General features: G+C 52.3%; 1 protein-coding gene across 7 annotated transcripts in view; it reads left to right on the top strand.

Moving 5' to 3' along the window:
• PFKFB3 (6-phosphofructo-2-kinase/fructose-2,6-biphosphatase 3) overlaps nt 1–21,928 on the top strand; it is a 146,825-nt gene that overhangs the window by 29,420 nt on the left and 95,477 nt on the right. For 2 of the 7 annotated variants that reach the window (XR_007405864.1, XM_025445529.3), the window contains exon 1: nt 18,423–18,728. The exons of 2 other annotated variants lie outside the window; for them this stretch is intronic. Coding sequence is in view for 3 of the 5 variants with exons in the window: in XM_025445529.3 (XP_025301314.1) it covers nt 18,653–18,728 (76 nt within the window). In the remaining 2 variants the exon portion in view is untranslated. Of the gene's footprint in view, nt 1–18,422; nt 18,729–21,601; nt 21,675–21,928 lie in introns of those variants that run through there. 3 more of the 7 variants (XM_025445530.3, XM_025445531.3, XR_007405865.1) reach the window with 2 other exon arrangements.

Below are 21,928 nucleotides of genomic sequence, written 5' to 3'. Positions count from 1 at the left end.
CATCAGTTTTCGGGTTCACTCTCCCCTGTCCCCTCGATTATACAGCGTATCAGCCTGGCAATTCAGACATTGGAAACCTGATTTAAGTAGCCGGGAGGCCGAGTTCTGGCTTTCCATGCAGACTCCAGGGGAAGCAATGCTTAGGCCAGCAAACTGGGCCCCGGAGGGCTTCCTGGTGAAGTTGGGTCACATCTCCTCTCTGCCCACAGGACCTTCCAGCTGCTTCTGTACATTTTCATGTGACCCCCTCGTTGCTTTGGGAGGATTATGGAAACTGCGGCTGGTTTAGTGCGTAATCCATTTAGAAGGCATCCCAGGATGGGCTGTTTGTGCAGGTAGCTAAGCTCATCCACTTTCCAAGGGGGCCAGAGCTTTTGGGAACAACGTGTCCTGACCTTGGCTCCCTTTCCGAGGGTGCATGCTGTAGGGATCCTCTGGTCCCCCTTTCCTGCCTAGTAAACCTGTGATACCTGATTTTGAACCATGAATAACTGGTTACTGTCTCCTGCTTGTGAGGCTCGTCATTTTAGGCAGAGCCATCTAAATTGTGGGGTGTCTTCAGGGTCCCAGAGGTCACGAGGTGAGGTGGGACTGAGCAGTTCAGTTTTCTGTTTCATATGGAAAGGGCTGAGCTGGTCTCTGTGTTCTTCTGATGAGGCCCTGAGCATCTCAGAGACCACACACAGGGGCCTCTCAGTGATGGGACTTTGTGGAAGAAAGCCCATTTTATTTTATTTATTTTATTTTATTTATTTTATTTTTTATTTTATTTTATTTTATTTTTATTATTTTATTTTATTTTATTTTATTTTATTTTATTTTAAGATTTTATTTATTTATTCATGAGACACACAGAGAGAGACACAGGCAGAGGGAGAAGCAGGCTCCATGCAGGGAGCCCAATGCAGGACTCGATTCTGGGACCCCGGGATCACAACCTGAGCTGAAGGCTCAACTGCTGAGCCCCCTGGGTGCCCAGAAAGCTCCTTTTAGTATTACATGTCAACCCATTTAAAACACTTTGCAGCTGTGTCAAAATTACCTGTGGCTAGGCACAGCCTTGCTCTGTTCCTGGCTGACCCCGGCTGACCCCTGCTGACCCTGGCTGTCCTTGGCTGACTCAGAAGTTCCTCCTCTCAGTGCCTTTACCCCACCTTCCAATGTAGGGCTCCTGAGTTCTCTTACACAACTGTCCCTTCGCCAAAAAAAAAAAAAAAAAAAAAGAGGATCAGAAGAAGACACCTTCATTTCCGCTTGTTAACTGCTATTTGGTTCATTGAGGGGGTGTCCTTCCAGGCAGCCGCGTCCTCTGGAATGACATGGGGGCTCTCGGTGGCCCCTCCTGCCTGAGGCCTCCTGGCAGACCTTCTCCAGCCCAGACCTGCTGCGCTTCCTCTTTCCTTGCTCCCTTTCACCAGATTTCTATATGCATTACTAAAAAAATAAATAAAAAATAGGTTTCATTTCTGGAAATCAGTAGGGCATAGAGCTCATCTGTATTGGAATCCCTGTTACGTGGCCCACTGTAAGGCTTCTGTCTCTCTCAGTCTGCATTTCTTTATCTGAAAAATACTGACACTTACTTACCAATGAATGGTTGGGAAAATATTTGCAAAATTTGAGCACAGAGTCTGGCCCAGGATCGGTGCTCAGTAAATGGTAGCTGTTTTAATAATGATTGCTATTAGGGTTATAAAGTGGTTGCCGTGATAGTAGCATATTATGTAGTTACTATAAAATACACGGAAGACACACAAAACAAGAATGACAATCGCCTGTAATTCAACCACCTAGATGTATTATTTTTGAACGTGTGGTGACACCCAATGCATTTTAGAAAATTGAGATTCCACTAGCATTACTTTCATGTAGAATTTCCTTGCCACCGTATCTGCTGTTAGTACACCTTATACATGGCTCATCACAGTTTTCAAAGGATTTGGTCATGTTGACAGTGACCCCATCGTGTCCTGTGCCATCTGTGTGCTCTGCCTTTTATCTTTTTGTTTCTTGTTTCCTGGTGATGAGTTTCTGACGACTCACAGCAGCAGCGTGTCATTGGATGGGCTCCTCTTCGTCTACGATGGTGCTTTCTACTTGATTTACCCACACCAAGAGACGCCCTTGTAGACAGAGCTGTGCCCCTCTATCCCCTTAGGGGTTCCCTCTTGTTTGGAGCAAGTGCTGCTTTCCCGACACATCTCTGCTAGTCCAGCCTCATGCCTCTGCCTTCTTTGGGGTGTCTTTCCAACTCTTAGGGTGGCAATCTGGAGCATTCCTGGGCCAGTACGCTGAGTGGCTCCACCCAGTTTCCTAAAGACCAAAGTGAAGGGGGAACCCCTTCAGAAGGCAGCCTGTGAAGGGGCTCACGGATCCTTCCAGAAGAGACCAGTCCCTTGAAGTAGACATAAGCCATAAGATGCCATTCCCAAGCCCAGCCAGGGGCAGGTGCCCATTGTCTAATGCAGGGCTTTGGTTGGTGCCTGACATGCTGTTCCTTCAGCTTTCTCCCTCTGCTTAAGTCCTGGAGAAAAGTTAGAAGTCAAACACCATGGGACAGGGTTTGCTGGAAGCCATTTAGCAGTCATAGACACTCTAACTGCAATGGCGTGCAGATTCTTTTCCCAAAGCAAGTTTAATAAGGATGGAGATCACAGACCATAAAAACTGTCCATTGATGGGGGGAGGAGGGCATTGGAAGAAGACCAGGGCCTCCAAGTTGTCCCTTCTGGTCTCGTTTGTCTTCCATCTGGGGTGGCTGGACCAGTACTCCATCTGAAGGCCCAGCCGAGCCACTCCGGTTCAGACCTCACCTGGTTGTACTACATCAAAAGTCCCCCCCCCCCATTAGAAAAGCCTCTGGAACCCCTTTCACAGCGATGTAGTCTCTGACTCTCCTGCAAGAGCAGGAGCCTTGGCTGAATTTTCTGGGGTGGCTCCAGTGAGGCTGTTGGTAGCTTACCTTGCTTTCAGGGTTGCAGAGTGGCCGAAATCAAAAGTTTTTGGTGGTGTTTTTGGTGGTTTATGAGAGAGAAATGATTTTAATTAAAACTATTCTCAATTATTAACATTTTAATTATAAAGTTCGTACTAGTGAAATTTTGATGAGAGTCATGATTTGTTAACCAGTTAGGAACGCTTTTGGCTGCAACTAACAGAATACCTGACCAACAGTAGCTTAAACCAGAGGAATGTCACTTATTTTTTACCAAAAAGAATGGTCATACTTTCTTACACCATACACAGAAATAAACTCAAAATGGATGACAGACGTAAATGTAAGACAGGAATCCATCAAAATCCTAGAGGAGAACACAGGCAGTAACCCCTGTGACCTCAGCCGCAGCAACGTCTTACTAGACAGGTCTCCAAAGTCAAGGGAAACAAAGGCAAAAATGAACTACTGGGACTTCATCCAGATGAAAAGCTTTTGCACAGCTAAGGAAACAGTCAACAAAACTAAAAGACAACCTACAGAATGGGAGAGGATATTCTCAGATAAAGGGCTAGTATCCAAAACCTATCAAAGTCAACACCCCCCCCCCCAAAAAAAAATCCAGTCAAGAAATGGGCAGAAGACATGAATAGACATTTCTCCAAAGAAAACATACAAATGGCCAACAGACACATGGAAAAAATGCTCACTCGGCATCAGGGAAATACAAATCAAAACCGCAATGAGATGCCACCTCACACCAGCCAGGATGCCTAAAATTAACAAGTGAGGAAACAACAGATGTTGGCGAGGAAGCAGAGAAAGGGGAACCCTCTTGCACTGTTGGAATGCAAGCTGGTGCGGCCACTCTGGAAAACAGTCTGGAGGTTCCTCAAAAAGTTAAATGTGGAGCTACCCTATGACCCAGCATTTGTACTACTAGGGATTTATCCACAGGACACAAACATAGTGATCCAAAGGGGACCTGCACCCCAATGTTTATAGCAGCAGTGCCCGCCATAGCCAAACTATGGAAAGAGCCCAGATGTCCATCGACAGATGAATGGTTAGAGATGTGATGTACACAACCGGATAGTACTCAGCCATTGAAAAGAATGAGATCTTGCCATTTGCAATGATGTGGATGGAACTAGAGGGTGTTATGCTCGGTGAAATAAAGACAAATACCGCGTGATTTCACTCATGTGGAATTTAAGAAACAAAACAGATGAACATAGGGGAAGGGAGAGAAAAAATAAGACAAAATCAGAGAAGGAGACAAACCATAAGAGACTCTTAACTCTAGGAAACAGATGCTGGAGGGAAGGTGGGGTCACTGGGTGACAGGCATGGAGGAGGGCATGGGATGGGGTGAGCGCTGGGTGTTCTTTGCAACTGACGAATTAACTGAATTCTACCTCTGAAACTAACAATACAGTATATGTTAATTAAATTGATTTTAATTTAAAAATTTTTTGAAAATACATTCTGGTTCAATTGGTTCTCTAAATTAAAAAAAAAAAGAAAATTACATGACTACTTATCTCACATAGAAAGTAAATTACAGTTGGATAAAGCCTTGAGTTGGGCTCCATGCTGGGTGTGGAACCTACTTAAAAAAAAAAAATTTTTTTTTTTTTTTTTTTGGTCTTGATTTAGCTCTATTTTTAGAATGCTTTCCCCTGGGAGAAGGAAGAAGTGTAAGGAGAACAGAGAAGGGCCAGGATGCCAGTTCTGATGTGGCAATCCCAGAGTTGCGTGCACCGCACCACGCAAGCAGGCCTTGCAACATAGCACCCATTCCCAACTTTCTTCACATTGGGCCCCCCTCGGCGTGTCCCCATGGTGCGCTTTTCATACTCAGCAGCAGGTGGTCTGCTGGCCAGTTTCTGTTCTCACCAGAGGTGGGGGGGCAGGGACCTCAGCCCTTGTAACCTGGGCTCTTCCCCTCATTGTGTGTGTGCTGGGGGGCCGGCGTTGGGTGCTAAGGAAACCGGGGGGGATGGAGGCCAGATCACAGAGTAGGGCACCCAGACGTCTTCATCACCCACCACGGGTGGGCCAGGGCAATTCAGAAATTCTAATCTTCGCATATTTGCGGAGTACCTCGTGGTCTTGCCAGGAGCGCTTTCGTGCAGGTCTGATTTGATCCTCCCGAGGCCCTCTCAGGGTGGACAGGGCCGGTGTTGCCCTCACTCTGCAGATGAACGTCTGGTAGCCGCAGCGCGTGGCCACCTGTAGGCCCTGTGGTCCCTGGAGCAGCTGTGGAGGCTGTTTCCAGTCCACGATGGGAGCCACCCTGGGTCATTGTGCTAGAGCCGCTCTTTGCATCAAACAGATGTATATGAACACCTCCCACGTGCCCAACACTTTGGTAGGCTCTGGTGACACAGAGCTTATAGCCCCATGATTATGATCAAGTTTCTATTTATATTTCACCGAGAACGATTAGGATCGTTGGGGAGGTGGAAGGGATGCCGAGAGACCACCTACCATCCACCCAGATCAGCGGATGAGGGAACCGAGGTCCAGAAGCCCTGCGGCCTGGCGTAGCGGGGGCCAGCAGCAGGGCCCAGGCTCCTGGCTCCAGCCCGAGGCCCCTCCCCCGCTCCCTCTGGCAGGAGAGCAGACCTCTGGTTCTCAGTAGGTGAGAATCAAAACCTACTGAGATCCTCCATAGGTTCCCTAGAATTGCTTTTTGTCACAGTAGGTTTGAGTGCCTGGCTCATTCCAGTCTTTACCATAGATCGAATGGCATCACTCCACAACTTCTCCCTCGAACCTGGTGCTTTTAACATCACGAGACAAATTCACGCTTTTTGTTGGCTTTACCGTGTGCTGAAGACCATATTGACGCTGTTTTCAGGCCCAGGGGTGAGCTTCTTGGCCTGAAGGTTGTGTGTTTTTGTGGGAACATGATAGCTGCTCACAAATGTTAGAGGGCAAGCCTCTCTTGCCAGGATGGAGCACAAGCTTGTGTCCCCAGCAGCAGAGTGACAACCAACCCGACGGGGGAAAGTTATGGGAAGAGGTGTTTGGCTCAGTGTGAGAAAGGCTGTCTGGCCAGTAGCACTGTCTAAAAATGGAACAAGCAGCCTGAAGCCACGAGCTTGAGCTGAGGCTGCGCAGGAGGGCTGTCTGAGGGGGGTTTCTAGAAATTCAGGGAGGAAGTGGCCTGAGGGACACCCGAGGTTTGGCTGGAGCAGGATGAGCCGGTTCACTGCTGGGAACACCTCGCACTTGCTGTTCCTCATGTAGATGCTGTTGCAGCCACAGAAGACGCCCAGGGGAGGGTGAGGGGAGCCCGCCGTAGCCTTTCAGCCGTGTCTAAAAGTCTCAAAAATAGTGCTTAGCCGGCAGCTACAAACCAGGGCTCTGCTGTGAAGGAAGATGGGACTGCGATGTAACACATCTTCTACATGTGGACCAAGGGATGCCCAGGTCGCTGGTGAGACACAATTTTTGGGCGTGGCCATGAGGATGTTTCTGGAAGAGATCACGTTTGATTTGAGGGATGGAGTAAAGCAGATGGCTCTCTCCACTGCGGTGGGCATCATCCTATCTGCTGAGGTCCTGAATGGGACGGAAAGGTGGAGGAAGGGTGACATTCCATGTGAGGACATCCACCTTCTCCTGTCTTTGGACAGAGGCGCTCCTAGTTCTTAGGCCTTCAGACTCTGGACTGAAGGACATTGGCTTTCCTGGTTCTCCAACTTGCAGATGGCGTATCGTTGGACTTCTCAGCCTCCATGACCATATGGGCCAAATACTAGACTGTCTCTTCTCATGCATATGTACTTCCAACCTTAAAAAATAAAAATAACCAGGGGCGCCTGGGTGGCTCAGTTGGTGAAACAAATGGACTCTTATTTTCAGCTCGGGCCATGATCTCAGGGTGGTGAGATTGAGCCCCGTGTGGGGCTCCATGCTCTGTGCTCAGTGTGGAGTCTGCTTGAGACTCCCTCTCTCTCTCTGCCCCTCCCCTTGCTTACACGCTTGCACATTCTCTCAAATAAATAAAGACATGAAGTCTTAAAAAAAACAAACCAGTTAGTCGACCAGCAAAATGAGTTTATTTGGGAATAGCAGAGGAATTGCAATTTGGGACATGCCCACTCTGGTAAATCACAGGCCAGAGAACAAAGGAGAGGAACATTCTTTTATGGAGAAGAGAGGGGACTTAGAAGGAAGGAGTAGTGTTGACAAAAGTCCAATCCATGGGAGGAGCCTGGGAGTTTGAGGTGCAGGGGCTTCTCATTGGCTGGGCTGTTGCTGGACCAGGAGAAAATCTTCCTTGGTCCCCTTGGGGTAGTCAAGTCAGCCTCCTCCTGCCAGGGAATGTGGAGTCAGCTGCCCCAGGGGGCACGTGCCCAAAAGCTCCCCCTTCTGGCCTTCCTGACTCCATGTCAAAGGTTTCCCTTCACTAATTTTCACCCACCCTCCGCCCCTCCCTCCTCTCTCTCTCTCCTTCTTTCCTCCCTTCCTTCCAGAGCCCTGAGTAACAGGAAGTAACGAAACCTCCCCAATACGTGATCCTTGGCAGGAATGAGAAAGGAGGAGGAACCAGGAAACCCTCCATCCTCTAACGTAGGTGCCGCAACCTGGTGTAGGGTTGGGAGAGAGGCAGATTCCGTGGAAAGCTGAGGGCTCCGTTCGCATAGAGCTTGTGGCCCCGGGTATTGAGTGTACCACATGCCAGGTCCTGTGCTCTGCACTGGGCATAACCATCTGTCAGCGGTGGCCATCGTCCCTGCTCTACAGCGCACCAAGCCACTGTAGCCATGCACGGGAGACCCGCTTGACAGGGGGTGATTCATTCCAAGTCCTCAGACTCCGCTCCTCTGCCTGCCACCACCCATGCTGCTGGTGCCCTGGGCCTCCCGTGGGGAGCTCTGGGCCCACCGTGGCTTTTCCCACCATCTCAAGTCTCTTGAATTTGCTTTTCCCTGCTCTTCCTACCACCCCCCTCTCCTGGGTCTAGTTAACTGCCTTGTTGTAACTCCAACAGGCTTCACATCTTCATGTTTCAGATAGCTTTCTGATCTACGGTCATTGGTTTTTTTAATTTTATTTTTTGCCTTTTTTAATTGAATTGAGATCACATAATATAAAACCGTTTCATTTTTAATTTCATTTTATTCAATTCAGTTAATTGACATATAATGTATTCTTGGTTTCAGAGGTTGAGTTCGGTGATTCATCAGTTGTGTAGAACACCCGGTGCCCGGCACATCATATGCGCTCCTTTGTGCCCATCCCCCGGTTACCCCATCCCCCTAACCCCCTCCCCTCCACCGACCCTCAGTGTGTTTCCTATGATTAAGAGTCTCTTACGGTGTGTCTCCCTCTCTGATTTTGTCTTGTAAAACCAACCATTTTATTTTTTTATTTTTATTTTTTTTGTTTTTATTTTTATTTTTTAAAACCAACCATTTTAAAGTGCACAGTTGAGTAGCACTTAGCACGTTCACGGTGTTGTACGACCATCACCTTGGTCAGGCTCCAGAATGTTGTCATCATTCCAAAAGGAAACCCCGTCCCCACGAAGTAGGCCTTCTCCTTTTCCCCCAGTCCCTGGTCGTCACAAATCTGCCTTCTGTTCCTCTAGATTTGCCAATTCTGGAGATTTTACATCAGTGGTATCATATGATATGTGGCTTTCTGTGTCTGGTTTCTTTCACTGAGCATGATTGTATTAGTTTGCTCTGGCTGCCATAACAAAATACTCTAGCCTGCTGAAATTTATTTTCTCATAGTTCTCGAAGCCGGAAGTCCAAGATGAGCTCTGGTTTTCCCTCAGGCCTCTCTCCTTGGCTTGCAGACGACTGCTGCCTTGCCATGTCCTCGTAGGGTCTTTCCTCTGTGTGCACGTGTGCCCGGAGTCTCTTTGTGGGTCAAATGTTCTCGCAGAGAAATTCATCAGGTTGGATTGGGGCCCGTCCTAACCTCATTTAGCGTAATTATGTGTTTCAGGACACTGTGTCCAAACGCAGTGACATGCTGAGGTGCTAGGGGTTAGGGTTCCACATAAGGGTTTTGGGAGAGGACAATTCTGGTCCATCAAAGTGACAGTTCAGGGTTCATCCGTGTTGCAGCATGCTTCAGTACTTTCTTCCTTTTCGTGGCTGAAGAATATTCCATTGTGTGGCTAGACCACATTTTGTTTATCCATTCATATGTTGATGGACATGGGGGCCTTGGGCTATTGTGAATAATGTTGCTACGCCCACTGTCTCTTTACACAAAGAGGTTACTGGCCCTGGGGGGCGGATGGGAGAGAGGGCCAGGTAGCAAGTGTACACTGTCCCAGACACTGGTGGTTAAGTGGCCGGGTGCGCATGCAACGTCCAGCCTTCGCTATCAGGGTTAGTTCTGACATCGCTGTCCCCCTGAGGCTGGCACACAGGTGTCTGGCGACAAGCTGTGTTGTTGTGAGCTTGCCACGGGACGGGCGAAGGGGTTGGCCTCTTTCACGGGCTTAATTGCTGTCCAGCTGGTTGCGCACTGCTCTTGGCATCCCTGATCCAAATTGATGGGTGACTGATGGCTGAGTAATCATTTTCTTACTGATGAAGAAACAGCCTGAACTCTCAAGAACAATAATAATGATAACGCCAGGAGTTGTCTGACTTACCCTCCTTGAACAGACCTGTATACAGTTTATCCAATCACGCACTCTGAAAATCTTGCACCTTCTGAAAGTCCCATGGTCTTTTTCTTAGAAAGGTGAGTTTTCTCCCATTACCTTTTCACCTGTGATTTGGGAGAAAGTGTCATAAGGATCATTGGAGACCCTTAGATAGGAGACATCTGGGGTTGGGGTAGTCGTGGTTTCTCTCTACCCCATAATGAGTCTACCCAGAGATTGTTACACCAGCTTTTCTGGGTCTTAACTACACTCCTGGATGTTTTCTTCAATCTGTGTTTTGTATCTGTGTCAATAAAATATTGTCATTGGGAAGCTACTCTGGCAAGAAGCATAGCCACGAGTGTTCTAGGGCATATCTCCAGGCTTACAATGAAAAGAAGCAAGATGGAGGTGTCAGAAATCACCGGGCCAGTGGAGGGACCAATGTGGCTCGGGTGGCTGTGGTCCACTGGCCGAGTGTCTGGTCCAGTGTCTGGTCCTCAGGTGTTTCTGTTTAGAACTGGGTTTTAGCAGTGCATCCGGAGATAGTCGAGCTTCGGGAGACTGAGTCACAAACCAAACTGCTAAGAGAATGGCATGTAAGTATAGATTGCCCACTTGACACATTTCCAGCTGCTGGTTGGAACAGAACATTCACAGCAGCTCACCCGTGGGTTCTGTGTGAGAGAAGATAAATGATAGTTCTGCGAGAGGAGGTAAGTGGTAGTTCTCTCTGCGAGGGGAGGTAAGTGGTAGTTCTCTCTGCGAGGGGAGGTGAGTGATAATTAGAAGGCTGCTGTGCAGGGTAGAACAGAGAAAGGAGAAAGTGGGTTATTGGCTATTGTCGAAGAGCCAAGGCCGCCCAAGACATCGGGTTCGCAGTGAATTATCCATGAATTTTTTTCTCACTGCAGATGATGACCTTTTTCATCATAGGAGGGCCCCTTGCTGCTTCATAGAGCTCAGTTACGGGTTCCCACATCCAGCTCTTTTGCTGCCCCATCCCTTCCTCTTGTTTTCAAGCCTTCGAGAGGAATTTTCCAGAATAAAGCTTTCTGGTTCGCCCTCCTCTTTCAGTTTTGCAAGGTTAACACTATGGGGTCAGGGGGAGGCGTGCAAGAGAACTCGAGAGCCAAGTTGTTTGAGACTTGTCTCCATGCAGGGGCCTGGATGTCTCCATGCAGGGGCCTGGTCATTCACCCCCTCTTCCTTATAAATCCAGACCAGAGATTCTGGACCTTATGATTACTTCAGGATCCTGGGATCATTGCCTGCCTGTTAGAACCTGTTCTTAACTCAGCAACCAGAGGCCACTCTTTAAACATGTTCTCATTCGGTCAACCCATGGGTGTCTACCGTGGCTGTGCCTGTGTTCTAGGCACCTGGGACGGCTACACCAGTGAACGTGAATGTGTTCCTGAACACGGCCTCCCTGCCCTAGCGGGTCATCTGTGTATTGCTCAGCCTTCTTATCACCCTCTGGTGGCTTCCTACCTTTGTCAGAAAAGGACCCAGCCTTCCTGATGGATCTACAAGGTGCTACTCCATGTAGCACCTCTTTCCCCCTTCCTCCGAAGCCCTGCCTGTCCCACCCACCCTGGCTCCATCCCCAAATCAAGATCCCAGGCCAGAGCCTTTGTTCCTGTTCCCTCTCCTTGGATGGCTCTCCCTCCAGATGTCTGGAAGGGAGATCGGAGGTGTAAAGTACCTCAGTGTGTCATACCGTAACATGTGGAAATGATATTTTGGATTTATGACGTTAACTAAAATATATGAGTGATGCTAGTTTCTCCTGTTTCTTTTTACGACTAGAAAATCTTAAGATTGTAGCTTCTATGGAATGGCGCTGCCTTAGAGCTCATGAAGATGTCAGGCTCTTGACAACCGGGGTGAGGTGACCATTCTGTAAAAATGAATTATTAACAATAGAAATTTGAGGTTTATCTAATCATTTGAATGAGGTTGGAGATGGGGAAATATTTCTTCTTTTCTTCTTTCCCTTTGCTAATAAATCAGGACATCCTAAAACTTTTGTTTTGGGAAGTACACAAAATGCCAAGGCCTCCTCCACCTTTTTTTTTTCTTTTTGAATGCTGATGCATTTTCATTCCACAAAACCATTGTTTCTTTCTAAATTTACCATACTGGCGACCATGAGGCTTTCCTACACCGTTAGGTGGAAGGCTCTCCAGGCGTGCCTGCTGGGTTACAGAGATGTGGGCATCTCCGCGGGGCTGGCTTTGTTTTCATAGGTTAAGTAGCACCTTCCACTGTAGGATCATGTGAGAGTTTTTAGGTCTTAATCTTCCCAGTAGTTTCTGAAGATGATTCTTCATCTTATTTCAAAATCATAGCCAAATTCTAAGTAATTTTGAGTCCGTCGTCAAAGCCACTTGGATTCAAGATTTTGTCGTTGGCATTGTTATCGGGAAGGAAATTGCATGTCCCACTTGGAAGGGGATTGAAATGGGAGAGACTTGAAAGACTACCAGGCTCGTTGAAGATCATGGTTTTTTTTATTCCTTGGCTCATTAGCTATGTGACCACAGAAAAGTAATTTAATAGTTTTGAACCTCAGTTTTGTTAACTGTAAGGAACAAAGGGAGGAGTGAGTGAGTGTGTGTGTGCGCGCACATGCGTGCTAGGGGGACACTATAAAATTCAAAAGTGAATTTGCAGTTCTGGCAAGGACCACATCCTGCTTGTCCTCATCCTCTCTGGTACAGTGGCTCTCAGCAGGTACTTGTTGCATATGGCAAGAAATGAGAGATGTTGACTTTGTTCGATGTGTCTTCTTAGACAAACACCGAAGAAGCATGAGATGACTAGGACATGAAATTGCCAGCTGGCTTCCCCCCTTGAGGTGCAAACGTTTCTTACTGTCCCAAACGGATCTACCCATAGCCTCCCTTTACCTACCGCCTCTCTGTTTCCTGCTTTGATTCCCATACATGTACATTCCCCACTCCAGTCTTCAGTTACAAGGCCTTGGGCGTGGGAGCTTTTTCTTTGTGATACTCAGCATGAGGCTGGGCACAGAACACCATGATGATAGCTAGTTGCCCGCCCACTTGTCTTCCCTGGCTGGACCCCAGATCATTGAGATCCTGGTGTGGCTTGTTCTTTGCAGCGTCTGACACACAGTCGCTGCTGTGAGTGTCTAATAAATGTGAGCATTTAATGAATAGACACCAGAAGATTGGGCAGTGAGCTTCTCAAGTAGTTACCCATCCTTGCACGCCTTTCCACTCCAGGAAAGACAGGGGATCAGCGTGAACCTCTTGGAGCCACTGAACTCTGGAGTCAGCTGAACTCTGCATGACTGTCTTTTTCAAATTTTCAGCATGCACACTGGGGACAAACTACAGACCCATTGGTATTCTCCCAAAAGTCTATGCAATGCCCAGAAATAGAATCATTTCCCCCTAAATTAAAACACAGCTTGAGCTTGATTCTGCTTTTCCACAGGTACAGGATTCATGCAAATTCTGTTTGTATATGTGTGTCATTTGCAAGAAGCAGAGATGTTAGGTGCATATGCAAATCACTGTAGAGTTGTTGACTACCTTTCTGGCAATTCCCTTCTCCCTCAATGCCTGGATCTGCACAATCTGCACCAGTTCATGTTGGCGCTAGTAGTCCAAATAGACATTGGCTCAGAGGCCCTGTACTCTCACCTATTTTAGATTTTTTTGTTTCTTAAAGCTTTTTATTTTGAAATACCAGAAGTTACAAAATAGTTCATAGAGTCCCGTGAACCCTTCACCCAGCTTCCTCTGTTGGCAACATCTTACATGACAGCAAAATATCAAAACCGGGAAATGAATGTTACATTGCTATGATATTGTTACCCAGACTGTGGGATATTTGGTTTTTAAAAAGCACCAATATTCTGAAGTTGTAAAATAGTGTTTTTATTTTTATTTTTTTTTTAATAGTGTTTTTAAAACGCAAATGATTTATGTCTTGGTATTGGGTGAGGAGGTTGACAGGAGCGAAAGATACTCTGAAAGCAGTAGCCAGGCTTGATGCTGGATAAGAAACAAGGTCGGGCAGTTTTAAGAGCCTGGTCCCAAGCTCAGGGGCACCCTAAAGAAAGGAAAGGCCTGGAGAAAGTGGAGAAACAGAGCCCGGGTGGAGGGAGATGGAAACTTGCTGTTGGGTTTGGTGGGACTGCATGGTGTGCTTTTTGCCATGTTGGGCTGTTGTCACAGCCTCATAATGAGACGTGTGAGTCCACTTGATCGGAGACAAGCTTATGCCACCGGCAGAAACATAACAATTTTTCAAATAGACTTTATTTTTGGAGCAGTTTTAGGTCCGCAGCAAAAGTGAGAGGAACGTGGAGCTGCCGTATATCCCCGCCCCGCACAGGTCTGGCACCCCGCATTAGCAGCATCTCCCACCAGAGTGGGGCGTTGTGGCTGAGGATGAACTCCCGCTGACACAGCATCATCACCCAGAGTCCATAGTTGACCTCGGGGCTCACTCTTGGTGTCGTGCATGCTAGGAGTTTGGACACACGTGTAATGACGTGCACCCTCCATTACAGCCTCTGACACGGCGGTTGCACTGCCCTACATAACCCCGTGTTTCTCCCATTAACCATCCCCTCCCACAACCCTCGGCAAACCATCGATCACTTTTTTTTAAAGATTTTTATTTATTCATGAGAGACACAGAGAGAGGGAGGCAGAGACATAGAGGGAGAAGCGGGCTCCATGCAGGGAGCCCGATGCGGGACTCAATCCCGGGTCTCCAGGATCACGCCCTGAGCCAAAGGCAGATACCTAACCTCTGAGCCACCCAGGCGTCCCTGATCATTTTACTGTCTCTGTGGTTGTGCCTTTTCCAGCGTGTCGTAGACTTGCAGTCAGACAGTAATAATATGCACATTATCGTCTCCATGTCTTTTCTTGGCTTGATGGCTCATTTCCTTTCAGTGCTGAATGCTATCCCACTGTCTGGACAGACCCCACTTTATTTATCCGCTCACCTCCCGAAGCACATCTTGGCTGCTTGCATTCTTTGGCGATGATGAATGGAGCTGCCACCAAGCTCCATGTGCAGGTTTTGAGTTGGGTTTTCAACCCACCGATGTGGACTTGGGTGGGCACCTGTGTCTGCGAAACCATTCGTGCATGAGTGAGGAACATACAAAAAAAAAAAAAAAAAAAAAAACAACTCACCCTCTCTCTTGTTTTTGGATGGATGGTGAGGTAAGGGTTTATTTCAGTCTTTTATTTGGTGTCTTGCCTCGCTCTCTCAGACTCGGGATTGTTAAGGGAGCAAATGATGACACTTTGTGTCTAATTAACAACTTCTGATGGCTCCCAGCCTGCCACAGCTTGTTCTGTCATTCTCCCGCCGGAGAGGAGGTGGGTATCGCATGGTTTCAGGGTTTCAGTCTGGCTCGCTGGCACGAGATCTTGGAAGTGGGGTTTGCTTTTTTGCTGCTGTGTAGCCCCGCCGGGGAGCAGGGGTAAGGGTTCGATGACACTGGCCAACAGGGGGTAGAAGAGGGTGCCACTCTTCCACCACCTTTCTCTGAGTCTCTACCTTATTCAAGAATTCTCTATAAGCACCTCCACCAGGCATGACTGTGCAAGGTCTTTCTGTGCCCTTTTCTGTCCAACAGCTCAGCTGTTCTGGGCGAGAAGGCCCAAACCACAGACTCTACTCAGCACCCTGAGGTTGCCGTGCCCATCACATGGCCCCTTGGGAACTATCGGATGCCTGTGTCAAGTCGGGGAAAAGAAGTTAATAACTGGCGGTCCTGACCTTTGCCCTAGTTCCTTAACCTCTCTCTCTAAACTTCCTCTTACTCAATTAAAACAAAGGGCTGACTAGTCTGGAGGAGTCTGGTAGCCTTAGGTGCACCGAGGATCATGGAATCTCCCCTGGTGCGCGGAGCCGTCCTGTCTGTAAAACATCACCGTTGGACAGATTTGTGTATCCCCTGCAGCCTTTTCCAAAGGACTGCGTGCCTTCTTGCCAGCTTGGGGACAGGGGAGTTGGCCGGAGATGGAGCTATTAACAGAGCGGGGTTGGGGGGGCGGGGGGTAGGACGATGTCTAAATCCATAAAGTCTGAACTCGCACATTCTTGGAATTCGGTTACAGTGGGGTTGTTTTTAAACTGTTTTGCAGTGAGGCAATCTTACCCTCCTAAGGACGCTACCCTAATGTACTTGAGGGTTGCAATTGCCACATGGGTTTTAGCTGTCCCCTTGTCTTGTGGTCACGTGTGGATTCCTCCCTGAACCCCACCAGTTCCCACATTGTTTGTACTCCCATATCAGAAGCTAGGGGGATTATGTGAACTTCCGTTTGCCTGTCCCCCTGTCAGGTGCAGGAGATGATGGGGGAAGAATTTGGTCTTTGATCCATGGCCCAGGACACACACGAGCCCGAGGCATTTATGGACACACAGGTAGGGCGAGGGGTCTGGTGGCGAGTGCCCGTGCTTGCTGGGGAACTTCAGGTGCCTCCTGCCCTCAGAAGCGGCCCCTGCCAGACACATTATCTAGGTCAGGACACTAAAGATTGGCCGCCGCTAGCGAGGACCCCACTGCCCCTGAGCTGGCCCCCACAGCTGTTTGCAAGCTTAGAGGTTGGAAGAATGCCACCTCGTCCCTGCGCCCTGCCTGTCTGTCCAAAAACGCCGATGGCAAGGTAGCAGGCACGCGAGCAGGCACACTGATTCTTCTCGGAGAGGCAAGCGTGCAAGCGTGTAGGGGTGCAGCCGGCCTCACGTGCACGACGGGGCCCCCCCCCTTCCCTGACCCCAGTCAACGCCCAGCCAGCAGCTCTCCCGGGGGGCTCCAGCGCCCGCTTGCTGCTGTTTTTCTCTTTGGATCAGCCCACTCTTGTTTCAGGAGTGGAGTGGGACTCTCCCTGGGGCGTTATAGGGTGTCATCTCTGGCATTTGCTCCCACTGCAGAAAAACAAGTCCATTGCAATGCACTCGGGTTTCTGAACAGCTGCCCGAGCGCCGAAACCAGACAGTCAGCAAAGCTGTCAGAGAGAGAGCAGGGACTCCGGGGAGGGCCGCGGGGGGGCGGGGGGGGGTTGCAGTCGGGATGCCCAGGGCGGGGGGGGGGGGTGGCGCCCGCGGCCCCTGGGCCGGCTGGGGTGCGGGGAAGGGGAGGGGAAGGCCCTGGGGGGGGGGGCGGGGGCGCCCGGAGTGAGGGTCGGGCTGGGGTGCAGGGAAGGGAGGGAGGCCCGGGAGGGAGGCCCGGGAGGGGCGGGGCGGAGCAGCTGCGCCCGCCGCCAGGGAGCGGGCGCGGTCCAGCCGAGCCATGCGGGACGTGAGCGACGTGTGGCAGGCTCTGCGCGCTGTTCTGCTGCAGAGTGGATTCCAGCAGCGCCGCCTTCTTCCTTCCAGGCGCACTGGAGTCGCGGAGGGAGCCCCGTGCATCTCTGCAGGGCAGCGCAGCCCCTCGGTGCCGTCCCCTTGCCTAAGGGCCAGTGTGCGGGCGGCAGTCCCCGCTCTAAACACCCGGATCTTCCCGGGGGCAGGGGGGGGGGTCACCGGCATGACCACGCGGCTGTCCCGTGTCACGCACGAGCCGATGCAAAACCCCAAGGGCCGTGGAGGCCGGAGACACACAAACCCAAAACACGGCGAGGAGGAGGTTCGAGCTGTGCAGGGTGAACGTCCTGAATTTTAGGGGTTTGCATAATCCAGGGGCCACCTCCCAATAGTTATTCCAGGGTTTTGTAGTCAAGGGGACGCATTGCAGGCTCTAGTTTGACTCACTCTTCTGCTCGGAGTTGACAGTACCGTGAATATTGTAAAAGGTGACAGCGAAGACCAAGGTGCCTGGCCCGTTGCATTCTGCACCCCCTCCCCCCCACCCCCACCCCGCTCCAGCTTTCCAGTCTGGGTCTGGTGCCCAGACCCCCGGGGCGGGGGAGGGGGGCTGGTTCCAGGTCTCGGGGCTGCTTGTGGGGGGAACGGTGCTCAGCACAAGTCAAGGTTTCTAAGGGATTTAGGAAGGCGGGCGGGGTGAGGATGAAGGACCAGGGAAGCCCCCTCCCCGGGTGGGGGGGGTGCAGGGGTCGTGGCGGGTGAGACTCAACACGCATGATTATCAAGGAGCAGCTTTGGCAAGCGGGGTGACCCGGAGACCTGTGCCACACAGGCGCTCTGGACATCCTCCTCGGGCTCTCCCTAAGGTAGCAGAGACCCCCCCACCCCCGAACCCCCCAACCCCTCTTCCATCTGTAGCCCTGGGCCCGAGTCTTCAACTTCATCGCGCCTGACCTGGATCGCGCGTTAAGAATGTCGAGTGTTGGGGTCCCCGTCCCAGAGAGGCCGGGTCAGCAGGATGCATTTTAACCAGCATCCTAGGCGACGGGGCCGCCAGGGCCCTTCCGCGCACCACATGGACGGCGCCGCTGCGTCCCTGCCAGCGCTGCTGCGGGGATGCTCCTGGGCAGCCGCGCCAGGCATCTTTAGGGGACGCAGGAGGGGCAGGCTCAGAGTGGGCCTCCTCGCCCGAGCCGAGTGTCGTGCGTCCGCCCCGGGACCGCAGGAGCCCACCTGCAGGGGGCGCCCGCAGGCCGCCGGCGGGCCTGCCCACCCCCCACGTGAAAGAGGGCTGGAACCCGAAGAATGCGGCCCCGCCCCGAGGCTGACGTGCGGAGCTGCCGGCCCCGACTCTTAAAAAGCCCGGGCGCAGCGCGCGGAGTCCTAGCAGAGCTGGAGAGGCGGCGAGCGGGTGCGCGGGCGCCGGAACGGAGCGGGCACCCGGCGACCGCGGCTGTCAGCGCGCTCCGAGCATCCCGGGCTCCCGCGTAGACGCGCCCGGCCCCGCGGCGGCCGCGGGTGCAGCCCCAGCCCCGCCCGCCCCGGCCCCGGCCCCGGCCCCCGCCCCGGCCCCGGCGCGGCGCGCGTGGAGCCTCACGCCCCGGGCGAGCGTTCGTCATTTAGCACAAAGCACGTTTCCAAAAAGCGGCGCACGGGAGAGCTCCCGCGCACCCCCACCCCCTTCCCCTTTGTTTCGGGGGTCGGCAGGCCGCGCTCCTCCCCACGCCGGACTTCTTCGCGGGGGGGCGCAGGGCCGCCGAGTGCAGGCTGTGAAGATGCCCTTGGAGCTGACGCAGAGCCGAGTGCAGAAGATCTGGATCCCCGTCGACCACCGCCCCTCGCTGCCCAGATGTGAGTGCGGGTCCGCGCGGGGCCGGGCTGCCGGGGGCGGCGCGCCGCGTGCACGGCCGGGCCATTGTGTGGCGGGCGCCGGCGCCGGCGGGGCGCGGGGCTGCGGGCTCCGGGCTCGGGCGCCGCCCTCCTCGGCGGTCCCCGCGGGCCGGGCCGGGCGCTCGCCGCTCCTCCCCGCTCCTCCCCGCGGGCGGCCGGCCGGGCTGGGGCGCGCGCTGCGCCTCCTGCGGCCGGCGTCGGGGGCGCTGTGGCCCGGCCCGCGGGGCGCGGCGGGGCTCGGCTCGGCTCGGCTCGGCTGCGCTCGGCTGGCGGGGCTCGGCTCGGCTCGGCTCGGCTCGGCTCGGCTCGGCTGCGCTCGGCTGGCGGGGCTCGACTCGGCTCGGCTGGCTGAGCTGGGCTGGGCTCGGCTTTGCTCCGCTCCGCTTGGCTCGGCTGGGCTCGGCGCGGCTGGCTGGGCTCGGCTCGGCTCGGCTCGACTCGGCTCGGCTGGCGGGGCTCGGCTCGACTCGGCTGGGCTCGACTCGGCTGGGCTCGACTCGGCTGGGCTCGGCTCGGCTGGGCTCGGCGCGGCTCGGCTCGGCTCGGCTCGGCCGGCGTGGGGAGCGCACAGGCGCCGGGACAGTCGGAAGTGCGGGGGCCCCGCGTGCGGGAGCCTCTGCTGCGGGGACGCGGGGCCCCGGGGCGCCCAGTCCCCCGGGAGCCGCGGCGGGTGCCCCCCGCCCAGCCTCTCCCTCCCGGCCCCCTACCTCGGTTTCCGCCGCCTCTCCCTCCCGCTGCCCATGCATCTGTCCCTTCTCTGGATTTCCATCTCCAGTTTCTCTCTTCTTTCTGGGGGTTTGAAATCTCCACTCGTCTTTATTATTATTTTTTAAAGATTTTATTTATTTATCATGAGACACAGAGAAAGGCAGAGACACAAGCAGAGGGAGAGCAGGCTCCCTGCAGGGAGCACAGTGTGGGACTCGATCCCGGGTCTCCTGGGTCACGCTCTGGGCCCAAGGCAGGCACTGCACCGCTGAGCCCCGGTCTGCCCAGCCCTCTTTATATTGCTGTCGGCTCCCTCCTTTGCCTCCCTGTCGCCTCGCTCCCTCCTTCTCCCTTGGTGCATTTTCTTTCTCCTTCCCGTGCCCTCTTCTCCGGGCCTCCACCATCAGTTTCTATGTTGGGGGTGACAAGAGAGCGGCCGGGAACCAGGCCTCTGCTCCTGGGTTTGGAGAGGGTCCGCACATCAGTGACCACACAGTTGGCAGCATTTCTCACTTGCGTGCATGAGCACACCCACACACGCACCCCCCCCCCCCCCCCCCCACACACACACACTCCACTGTGCTTGGATTTTGCTGGCAGTTCACCTTCCTGCCCTGTCATCAGCCATAAATGCTTTGGAAAAGTTTACCTTTAACTTGGGCTCTTCCCTAGCCGCAGAGAGAGGCCCCTAGTAAGAGTGGTCCCAGTGGTTTGAAGGCAACACCTGCTGTCCAGGTAACCCACCCAGGAGCCTAAGGGGCCGAATGGGGCCAGTGGAATGCTGGGTGTTGGGCTTCAGGTGGGGTCAGGTTACCTGAGACTACACAGGGAATCCTGGGTAGCGATCCTCAGGGTGGCTTCCAGTCAGGGGTGGCTCCTGAGCGCCAGGCTGCCTGCTGGCCTCCTCTCTTGCCACGTTTCTCAGGAGATGGCCGCTGAGGCTATGGTGACATCTTGCCACCTCAGGCTTTGCCCAGGTCTGAATCACCAACCCTCCCCCCTCTCTCCCTGTCCCAGACAGGAGGCGGGGAGAGCTGGCTCTGGGGTGCTTCTAGGTCATCCTGTTGATGGGGACCTGGCAAGGTGCTCCTGACAGTGGGGGCCTCTCCTCCACGATTTTGTCTCCTCTGCTGGACCTCAGGTTCTTGGGGCCACAGAAGCCTTAAGAACTGGTTTCCTTGCAAGGCAGCCACGGGCAGGGGCTCTCTGCAGGTCTGTTTCTTGCTCCCAGCCCTTTCAGACACACTCTTAAGTAGCTTTCTGCACTGGGGCTGACCACAATATTCCCCTGTTGGGGTGGGGGAGTGGGCAGTACCCTGAGTCGTGTGGGAGATGTGGCCACAGCAAGACACAGAAACAGCCCCACCCTCTTGGCTTTTGAATAAAACCAGTATTTATGGAGCACTTTGTAAGCTATAATTGGCCATACAAATGTAGGTTGGTTCTCGCTCTATAGGTAAAACACGTGTTTTTGTAGGGGTGTGTGTGTACACATGTGCACCCATTTAGAAGGGCCCCGAGGTTCATGGTGGAGACGTGAGGTTTGGTGTGGAGCACACTGAGATTGGCTGGCATTCGCTCAGTCGTGTGAATCGGAGAGACACAAGCGTGCAGCTATGCTTCCTTCCTCTGGGCTTCAGAGACCCATCCATTAGACGTTATCAGTCTGCACGTCTCACACGCAGATGAGAGATTTGCCTAAAATCCCTGTGAGAACCATTAGAGCTTGGTGTGTGCATGGGGGAGGGGTGTGTGTGTGCTAAAGCTGATAGATTAAGTCTCCTGTCCCCGCCCACTCCTGGAATCCCTGTTCTGGGGTGTAGTCTCAGACACATTCTTCCTTATAAAAATATCTGCAGCCTGGGTATTTATTACATGACCTTATTTCAAGTAGTGGGGTCTTTCTCGGGTCACATAGTCACATTTGTCTCTCGACAGAATGGGGAGAAGAGGGTATTTTTCCTTGAAGGGTCTTTCCTGGTTCCCTTCCCAACCCCATCACCTTCTTCCCCTTCTTTAATGGTACTTGGAAACTTGGGTGGATTTTCTTCCTTCTAAAACCTGTCAACCGCCTTTCTAATTGGTGTCCTAATTGAAGGTCTGCAGCAGATTCCTCTGAGCTTTATTAATTAAAAGATGACATGGTGACCATTAGTGTTTGTATACAAGGAACAGTAAAACAACGACCGAGCGCTCCAGGTGGGTTAGTCTGACGATGATGTCTGTGTCTAAAGCACATCAGTTGGGTTGCCCTGTTGCCGCACCCACGTTGTAGTAAACGTTTCTTACAAAACCTGCAGTTTCCTTCGATTGCAAACTGTGGCAGGACTTACTGACAAGGAAGCCGTCGACAAGGAAGTAAATTAGTGGGAAAGGCCAGCTGTGCGCTTAGTTTACCAGCGCTGATAGTTAAGAACCTCTGTATGTGAGCCTCTACTTTTTTGGGCGAGGTA

Source organism: Canis lupus, chromosome 2 (assembly GCF_003254725.2).
Source record: "Canis lupus dingo isolate Sandy chromosome 2, ASM325472v2, whole genome shotgun sequence".
Classification (NCBI taxonomy): Eukaryota; Metazoa; Chordata; class Mammalia; order Carnivora; family Canidae; genus Canis; species Canis lupus.
Note: the sequence above shows the minus strand (reverse complement) of the source record. Positions and strands in the feature narration are given on the sequence as shown.